This window comes from Pipra filicauda, unplaced genomic scaffold, assembly GCF_003945595.2.
Source record: "Pipra filicauda isolate LSUMZ 115617 unplaced genomic scaffold, ASM394559v2 scaffold195_size2193078_pilon, whole genome shotgun sequence".
NCBI lineage: Eukaryota > Metazoa > Chordata > Aves > Passeriformes > Pipridae > Pipra > Pipra filicauda.
This window is the reverse complement of record NW_024104304.1, coordinates 245,074-255,245: the sequence shown is the minus strand read 5'-3', so window position 1 is coordinate 255,245 and position 10,172 is coordinate 245,074. Positions and strand designations below refer to the sequence as shown.

Here is a 10,172-nt window from a genome sequence, read left to right as displayed (position 1 = left end):
GCTTGGTGTGGAAGCAGCCCTGTCCCTTCTCCTTGCTCCTCTCTTTCGTCTTTCTGCCTAAAGCCGTGCCAGCTCCGGCTGGGCTCCGTGTCCCGCGGCCGTGTCAGGGGACACGCGGGTCAGGACGGCCGGCTGTCCTCGCGCTCGTGCCCGCCGCGTCCCGGGCCGCGTCTCTGCTCAGGGGTTTCTCCCGCGCGCCCGCCCCGCCATTGCAGGCTGCGGCGGCGCCGGCCAAGCCCGCCCTGAGCGCGGGCACCCAGTGCCGGGGGCTCGGGGAGGCGAGGACGGGCGGGCGGCGCTGTGAGGGGTTCAGGCGGCTGAGGCGGCGGCCGCCGCAGCCGCGCGGGAGGGGACGCGGCGGCGCCCGCGTTCCGCCAATCGCGGCGCCGCTCGCGCGCGGGCCGAGCGGCTGCGCCGGTCGTGCGGCGGGCGCGCTCGCCATGGGCACGGTGCCGTCGGCGCTGAAGCAGTGCCTGAGCCACCAGCACCTCCTCAGGGAGCCGCTCTGGATCGGGGAGCCGCCCGCGGCCGCGCACGCCGCGCAGGTACCGACGGACGCGGGCAGGGGACGGGACGGTGCCAGCCTTGCGGGGAGCGGCCGCCGCCAGGGGGAGGACGGGGCCCACCGGGCGCCGCCGCCCCTTCGCCGCCCCCCAGGGCCGTCCCCCGCGCCTCTGCTGCCCGCTGCCAGCCGCCTGTTCCCCGCCCTCGCCCCGGTCCCGGCGTGCCCGTAGGAGCTCCGGGATTGTGTCAGCGTCCCCTCTCCCCCAGGCCGTGCCCGGTCCGCGTTTCAGCGCACGGCCGGTGTTGCACCATCTTCCAGGCGGTGCAAACTCAAGTGGGCGTCGCTGGTGGCGCTGGGTCAGCAATGAGGCAGCGGTAAAGAAACCTACCCAGCAGCGTCCTCGCCACCTGTGAGCATCCACTGTGGGAAAACCATAAAATGGCAGGGTGACACACATTTTGGCGACGCCATGGCATTGCCTTTGCTTCCTGCAGCTTTTATTTTTCAAGCGAGTGTGGGCGGGCCCGTCTCCTGGTGGCTGAAGAGTTACTGCGGCCGTAGGGGTGCGGTGGCAGAGCCAAAAGCATCTCTGGAGCAGCTGCAACCTCTGCCTGGCTTGGGGTGCTCGGACTACCGGCGGGGTTGTGTTGGAGGGGCGAGTGAAGGGTTGCTCACCCTCCTGTCTGTGAGCCATGGACAGGTGTGGAGAGGGGCTGGAGGTGGTGGGGAGTGGAAGAGGAAGGTAGGTGAAGAGGCACGTGGGCAAGCGGCCAGATGAACAGCATAGGCCATGACTGTAAGGAAAGAAATGAAGGAAGGGGAAGCTACTGGCATATTGTCTTTGAACTGTCATTCATTACAGCTCTAACTCCAGTAATCAGTTGGTGCTTCAAATATTAAAAAGCATAAGCCAAATCTAGAACAAAATTGGTTTAAAAATCATGTCTTCAAAAAAAGAAAGAACTTCTTTTTGTTGCACCTTTCTTCCATTTTCAGGTATACTGGGGGTACATCCTCCATTTTTCACTGTCATCTGGAAGTGAAATTTAACTTTTAGATAGCAATGTGTCTTCAGAGGTGGGGAGGTGATAAAAATGTTCTGAGTGCTGGCAACATACTAATTTTGCTTCAGATAATCTGAGCCTCATTGCTCAAAAGCTGTATACATATATGGAATACCAAAAGCAATAGTGTTGTGAGTATAGAACTTTGTATAGGTAAGCTCCATACAGCTTCCAGCTATCGTATTTCTCTGAGAATAGTATCCATCCAGCATTAAATTTTGGGGAAAAATATCAAGAATTTTTTTTTTTTGGTAAAGGTGGAAAAATGTTTTATTATGGTAAAAAGAAACAGAATTAAAGGACTTTTACGTATTAAGGCATGAAGCAAAGCACTATAATTCTGTTCATGTGCCTTTGCTGCATTTTGGTGCATCATTTCCTTTAGAAAGATCTGAAAGTTATAAAAAAATTCTTTCAAAATACCTTGATATGCCACTTGATTGTGTCAGTCTCTCTCCCCATCAGACAAAGCATTTGAATGGTTCAAGGGCTTTTGCAACAGAGAGGGTTTGCAGTCAAAGATAAGCAATAACATCTTCCCCGAAAATAGTAGAATAAAAAAAAAATTTCTTCATTGGAATAGATGCCTGTAATTTTTGTTTCATTTTTGCAGTGCTTTTCTTTCATTTTCATCCTCATTTTTCTTTCTCCAAGGATACAGAAAGATGTCTTCATCAGCAAACATCAGAATTTGATGTTTATCATCCCTGTGCACAATGATGTGAGTGTAAGCTGCACAGTGCACTGAGCCCATTGACACTAATTAAATTCAGAGTGAGTCACTGTTAATGTTTTAACGTTTGCTTCTGCATTACCTTGCTGTGACTTTACATGAATCTGTTCAAATTTCCATTTTTCTCACATGGATTCTTAAACAACCCACAAAGGTTTTCGTTTTGTGGGAGTGCATTCCATACCAATCCTGTTAAAAAAAAAAAAAGTGTTCCTTGTTATGTGATCTAGAAACCATACTGGCTCAAGTGGTGGTTGTAAAATAGGGAAGGGGTTTAGGTGCAAGAACAGTTTCCCAGAAATCATTTAATGCTTCCATGGGTGATGAAAATAAGGAGCTTATTTAAATGCTGAAATATTTTCAGGAGTTCCTCAGGATTTTTCTTTAAACACAAAGTAAAATGTAGGTGTTGCTGCTAGGGCTCTTGTAAAAATAAAATCGTTCAATTTCATCTAAAAAAATCCCAAATACATAAGAATTTGGTTATATACTGTGCTGATTAATTTGTAAAGGTCAAGGTTTAACCACTTGACCTTTACAAAGGTACTGGAGGTGAAATAATAGGTCCTAAAGTGAGTAGTGAGATGTCTTAGTCTTTGTTTTCCCTTATTTGTTCTGTTTCATTTAGCCAACCAAATGCTACAGTTTTTGTAGCATTTTTAGAACCATACTTGACTTTAAAACATAAGGTTGCTTGAGTAGCAAAATTATTGAAAAGGAGAGGTGAAAAGTAAAAGGCAATTGGGCTAATGGCTAGATAGACAGTAAATAAAATCTTCTACTACGTATTAGTAATATCTATTTCAGTCTTATTTAGACTAGCCTGTATTGCATAAAAGAGTTATTGAACCCCTGACTAGTCCGTGAGATACCACATTCCCGTGGTACCATTCTCCATTTTCCTAGTTTCTTAACTGTTTGCTTCAGAAATACTGTGGTATGCTTAATGCAGGGAATATAATTCAGCTTCATTTTGTCAGGATTGCTTCAGTTTTTATTAATAAATGTGATTAACTTAATATTAAAGGTCTAATTTATTTTTACTAAAGAAGAGCTATGGCAAATGAGAATTTGTTAAAGACATAGATTTGTATCAGAACTGTAAAACGTGCTACAATCTACCTAGAAAGGAGGTGGGAGTAGATGTTGCACTATTATGGAGATTTCTGCAGCAATCAAGGTTGTTTCTGATGGTGACTCATAGGATTTGACTGGAGTTTGTAAAGTACTCTGTGTTCTGTTTTGTAAAATGCTCAGGCTGAGCAACAGGGAAGGTGTTTATCTGCTGCTGATGGTTGTCCTCTGGCTTAGCAGAAACCTTCTGACTGAAGACAAGATGATCTGGGAACAACTGACATTGGTCTCATCCTGCAGACTTATTGTTGTATTTTCATGTTGGTTAAAATGGAATTTTGATGTATTAGGAATATGCAAAGGACACAGCAGGGAAGAGCTGGATGGCTAAAGAAGTGATGTAAAAAACTGGGATGAAATTCAAGGATATTGAATGATTAGGTGCTTTGAGACCAATAACCCAAACTAGAAACTTTGATTTTATCTGTTAGAAGAGATTGAAGAAGAACCTTGGAATATTCACAAATCATAGGATGACTGTGAGCTGCCAATACAGCTGTTAAAAAAGATCAAGTTAGGTCTGCAGATATGTTAGATCAAGTATTTCCAGTCAAACAGGGAAATGTTGGGTGCCATTGCAAAAAACTGAATCTGTTCAGTTTTGGTTAGTCATGTTCAAGAAATTGAGTTCTAGCTGGGACAAGTGAGGTCTTGCACTGCTGGAATGGTCGTGAAAAGGGAGGTGAAGTGTAAAATGACTAAGGTTTGTTTAATATCTAAAATTAAGACCTTGAGGGTATGCAAGCAAGGTGGGAAGGAAAGGAATTAACTGCTTAAAATAAAAGAAGATGTTGCCACACAAAAACAAAAGCTTATACTTTATCTATGTATTAAAGTAGAAATTCGAAAGCTAATTGTCCATTGGTGACATTCTTTAGGAGCTTTCTAGTCGCAGTAATGAGGGTGAAAAACCTGTATTATTTAGGTTTACAATAAGGATTATATGATGTGGTTTCCATAGTAGTAAAAATTATTTGATTCATAAGAGCTTTTAAAGATTATACAATAAGGAATAGAGGACTAGATATGTCAGTGATGTAAAATACAGACAATTCCATGTCCAGTTTTTTAATTACATTGCATGACTTACAATACTTTGGAGAAAATAGATTAGTTAAGGTCAAAGAGTCAACTTTGGTGTGAATATTCATCTTCTGCCACTTTAAATTGAGGAATCCTACTCTACAAGAAGGTAGTGGCTAAATATAGCTAGTTATCAGCATCTTTCTCTTAGACCCTTGTGTTTTAAAGTGTACTAGGTAGGTTTACTAAGAGGTATAGTATATTAAGAGTATATTAGAAGTTATATGCTTTGGTTGGGGCTACCCACACCTACCACAAACAAAGCAAATTAAGTAAAAAATAAAGCACTAGTCTCTTGCTCCCCTGGATGTGGCTGTGACTCTAGGAGGTGTAATCTGTCCAAATAATGCTAATGTGTGCTATGTTATCTTGTAGGATTTCTGTCACAGATTTAGACTGTCATATAGGATGCATTACCCAGAATTATTAACAATTGTTCAGGATATTACCATTGGAAAGCACTGTGTACATTATTGTCAGTTTTATAACTGGAGAGGAACACAAATGCTAGGTGCTAAATATATAAAATAATGAACATAAGCTTGAGTCCTCTAATTTAGACAGCTGACTTCTGTTTCAGTGCCTAGATTGCCATGATTTATTTGCTACAGGCCTAAATATCCAAATCAAAAACACACAGCCTGAGATTCCCTCATCTCCTCACTGCATGACACTCTTGGATCAAGAGATGCACACAAGTGTCTTATTTTTATGGTTTTAATTTGCTAGCTTAGATTTTTCAAGAGACTGTCGTGTTTTAAACATATGCTAGAAACCTCTCAAATTTATTTTTAAGTAATAAAGAATAACAACAAACCCCACAGTCTATATGACAATTACATATATTTGTCTTAACCACTTGTATTTTGATGGTTGACTCTTGATTCAAATTACAGAATAAAAAATGAGTCCTGTAGTATTGTGCTACCTAAGAGGAGATGGTTGACCTGTTTTATTTGTGTCTTTTAGCTACACCTCAGAGCAACTGACTTGAGACATACTGTATTTCACGTTCTTTATATTTCCATCTAATGATATATTCCAGGAATAAATTAATGTTTGCAGACTGTCCTAAATAGCTGTTTAGGCTATTTTTATTTTTTAATTTAATTTATGTAGTTAAAAAGTACTATAAAAATTGCTTTCAACAATGTTGTAAATTTATTAATTTATTACTGCAATTACAATATGCAAGAAATACGTCATTATTTACATTCTTTTCTTTTAGATATTTTTGATTGCATATAAGTAGAAAGAATAAAGAAGCTAGGTGTCCTGGACATTATATTGCAAAAGTTTTGTTTCTTGACTTTTTAAAAGGATGACATTATTTAAAGATAATTAATGAAATCATTATAGAGAAATTATGTTAGTTTCCTGGGGCAAAGATCTTTTTTTTTTTCTCTTTCCTTTACCTACATACCTTATCTCATTTTGTGTTTTCATCCTGAATTTCCAAAGTGTTTAAATTTTGCACTGTTTTTTGTGTAAATGAAGACTAACTGATCACTAAGAGACTACGAAGTTCCTGATTTCCAGCCCTTCATGTTCTTCTACATTCAGAGACCTTGCCAATACAGAACTCAGTAGATGGATCTTTATCTTAGTGGATACATCACAAGAATGTCCCAAAAATGAGACTTTTGTTTTGTTTTGTTGCAGATTCCCAAGGAACATTTATTTTCTTAATGTTCATAAGATGTAAAGCATACAAAATTATTATAAAAAAATAAAATAAATAGAAGAATAAAGTAGAAAAGATGGCTATAATTTAGAATTAAATTATATACTACTAAGTTTGTATCAGCATGCTGTATCTTTTCTTGTTGAATTTAGAGATGATGAATGTCATATGATACATGCTGATATGGAAGGTAATAAATAAAACACACTCCCACGGAATTTAACTGGAGTAGAGAGAGTTCAGTGCTGAACTCTTTCCAGAATTTTCTTTGAAGTCAAGAGGAGTTTCCTCTTTAGAAGATTCAGTCAGTAGACTCATGCCAGTTTTTTTCAGTCAGGTATTTTATATGTTGCAGGATAAGAGCTCAAGAACTTGAAAAGTCCAAAGAGGCTGAGTTCTTGGTTTGTTAGAGGTGCCAAACAGGATGTTAGAAGTTAAGAGACTGATAATAAAGTGTAAGTTTGACCTAAATGGAGTCACTGACTTTTACTTCTTTTGTGCCATTGGACTGTGAATAGTGGAAAGAGAACAGGAGCATTTTAGTTGATAGAGATTTATGCTATACTGGGATCATTAAGTGAGTTTAAAACTTTACAATAAAGCTGGAAATGTTGTAAAGGATTTTACAGATCTTGCTCTGCAAATTTGGGAATTAAAAAAATGCACAGGAAATTTCTACTCAGATCCAACATCTGTTTTTGGTAAGGTCTCGATTTGACTTTTCCCACCTCTATCTCCTTCAAAGCCTACATATGGGCACAGTGATACTCATTTCCTTGAATGCCAGCTCATTTCGGACACACCGTGTGTCAAATCATCATTTCAAAATTCGTACATCTTGAAATCATTCTTCTTCATTTTCTCATTGCTTTGGCTGAGAGTGAAGATAAGTGAATTTCCTAATATCAGCTAGATCCCAATTTAATGCCTACCGAAATAAATGGGAATATTATCTTTGTCTCAGGTTTTAATAAGGATTTTATTTACAATTTGTAGGTCTTCCGTTTTCTAGTTTCAGTAAGGAAATCTCAGAAGTGCCTTATAGGACTACTGTAAGACTTACCAATTGGTCAGATATAGAAGTTTTCGTAAAGAAAAATATTTACTGCTCCTAATTAATCAAATTTTGTGCCTTCGAACTGTCTGATGTGGTGACAAATAGTAATAACAATTGTCTCTATAGAGACTTGGATCACACTTTACTGGGTTTTTTTCACTTAGGTGGAATGCTGGGAACCTACGATGAAATTACACTTACTTTCTCTACCTTTTAATCATAAGACTGTTATTTGGTGCTTCTGAGGAAAAGGTAGCTCCAATTCTTGCAGCATCTGGGTTGAAAGAGTCACATGTTTATGAAAGTATGTGTTTGAATTTCACTTTATATAAGAAACTGGTGTAGTGTAGGTACAGTGCAGAGATAAAGCTGAGATGGATTCTTGTCCCAAAGATCACCCCCTGTTCTTTCACAACATAAATATTTGAGGTGTTTAAACAAGGTGATGATTTTCTGAAATTTTAGGAAATTGAAGGTTATTGAGAACTTTTCGTGTGTGAAGTGTGGAAGAAGTTATGTTTAAAGAAACAGAGGGGATCTTCAGAAATTCTTGAGATAAGAGCATGATCAAAATCAGACTTTCGTACTGTTCTAAATACCCGTAAAGCTTATTCAGCATTTTTGTTTTTCAGCAAAAGGGAAGTATTTTATTATTGCTGTGTTAATGTACACTTGTATAGCCCTTTTAGGGCAGAAATGTCAAAATGGTATGCACACTTCAAAACTAAGCAGTGCAGTGGAGATGAAAGTTTTTCTCTATTTTGTAACATGTTGAAAGTGACATAAGTTGCAGTGAATAATAAATATTGTATTAAATAAGAGATTACAAATCAGATACAGATTTTATTATTCAAAGGAACCAGAAAACTGATAAATGCATGACTTACATTTCAGAAAAGTACTTCCAGGGACAGTTTTAGGGTTGCCTTTCAAACTTAAGGTATTAAAGTTGGAAGTAATCAGCTCATGGCTTTTCAGACTTTTACTGGGTTAGGCATAATAATCGATGGTGAGGATTTTGATCATCATTTGGGACAAAATTCAAATGTTGCAAAGAATGAAAGAGGTGCTGCAGGTCATAAGAAGGAAATTATACTTGCTGTCAGAATGTTGTTGTAGCTGATACCATTTTTAGATAATTCCCTTGTTAAATGGAGATTTATTTTATGGTTTGGTGTAAATGAATGAAAGTTACTTCAATTGTTGTATTACATTTGAATTTATTTGGATTAAATATTCTTATGAGAGTCACTCTCAGCAGTTCTTGTGACAAAACCCCAGATTTATTACATGCAAAAACTGCTAAAAGGTGCGGTGGTAAAAAAACTGTGCTGGGTAGACATTTCTTCTTTGTTTGAGTGGTTTTTTTGTCCACAGATGTTAGCTGTTTTGTATGGGAATAAAGGTGTTAGTTTATGAGTTTCTTGGAAAAAGAAGTTTAAAGGCTTTGAATGCATAGGATGTGTGTACTGAAGCGCCAGAGGACATTGGTGGAATGTTAGGTGAAACCCATAGGGAAATAATTCAACAGCAGCATCTGGAAAGGAACTGTATGTGGCTTTAGGGCTTACTTTTAATGCAAGTAGTTAAGATGTGATTAAATATAGGTGTTAGTATGTGAGAAATGGGGGAACAAGGTAAATGGTGAAGGTATATCATGTGGGACACTGGGATTAGGAAAAAGATTTAACAGAATCCACAGCTGATCACAGCTGAATTTTTAAAACCCTGGAAACAGAGTTTGAATTGAACTATATATTGGCTTCATATAAAGTAAAACAGCTTACATGAAGATTTTATTGGGGAAAGAGAAGACAGAAGATAGGCAAGTTCATTGGCCTTGCTGTGTCTCACTTTTGTCTGAATGGGATGAGGAAGATGGAAAGTTAAGCTACTAAGCCAACTGGCTGTTGGCCATGCTGAGAGGAATCAAGTGATTGAGAATTTTCTCTTGTCTCCCTGCCATTTTTTGATATTTATGACTTGAATCCATTTCCCAAGCACTGTTCTCTGGTACCATGTGAGCTGCCGTTAAGGTAACTGAGATGGCTTATAGGGTTGGCAGATATCAAGTAGGATTTATGGGAGGCTTGGGCCAACTGGTGCAATAGCTGGAGGCCAAGTTAGATGCATCCGGGATGTACTGGGTACCTGTAATTAGCCATCTGACTTGTGCCCTTAGCGTTTGCCTGAGTTATTTGATATGCTTTTGGCCGTTGCTGACAGTGCTGAGAAGTGATTTGGTTCAGCTGGCCAAGCTTCATTGCTGATGCCTTAAGATGCCCTGTAATATCCTACTTTACCTCCAGCTCCAAAGAGGCACAGGTCCTGTGTCCTGCATGCTGTGTTTAGGGAACACTAAGACATTTTTCGTGAATATATAAATCAGCTGTACTGGGATACCTAGGACACCTGTAGACAGAAATATGTAGATACCTAAGTTCGTGTGCTTTGAAGTCCAGTTGAGTCCTATCATTAAGAACATTTCAGGACATTTTGAGCTTATTGAGTGGTATGGCTGCATTGCCATTTAGTCCGTAAGTAGTAGTATGTATCATCACAGTTTGGAACACTCCTTCAGTCAAGATTATGTATCACAGTAAAACAAAAGTACAGCTAATGGTAGTATTATTACATAGTTTTTACTTATTTTGTGCTTAGTTCATGCTGGTCTTATTACCAATTTTACAACAACACACATTTCTTTCTCCTCTGTTGTGCACTTTATCCAGAATATGGAGATTTGAAAAAAATCTTCATAAATGTGCAAAGGTTAGAAGTGAAAGCAGTAAAAAATTATGAAGTCTCATGATTCATTTTGCCATGACAACCCCTTAATTTTATCTTCTCAAATAGTCCAAAGTGATATGTTCTCAGTTTGGTTTTGTCTTTGTCATAGTTCCTCCAGTACC

General features: G+C 39.5%; 1 protein-coding gene across 2 annotated transcripts in view; it reads left to right on the top strand.

Annotated features, from left to right (window-relative positions):
• Positions 1 to 355: 355 nt before the first annotated feature.
• HMGCLL1 (3-hydroxymethyl-3-methylglutaryl-CoA lyase like 1) overlaps positions 356 to 10,172 on the top strand; it is a 72,752-nt gene continuing 62,935 nt past the window's right edge. For both annotated transcript variants that reach the window (XM_027730547.2, XM_027730546.2), the window contains exon 1: positions 356 to 545. In XM_027730547.2, the coding sequence (XP_027586348.1) occupies positions 441 to 545 (105 nt within the window). In that variant the 5' untranslated portion in view covers positions 356 to 440. The remainder of the gene's footprint in view (positions 546 to 10,172) is intronic.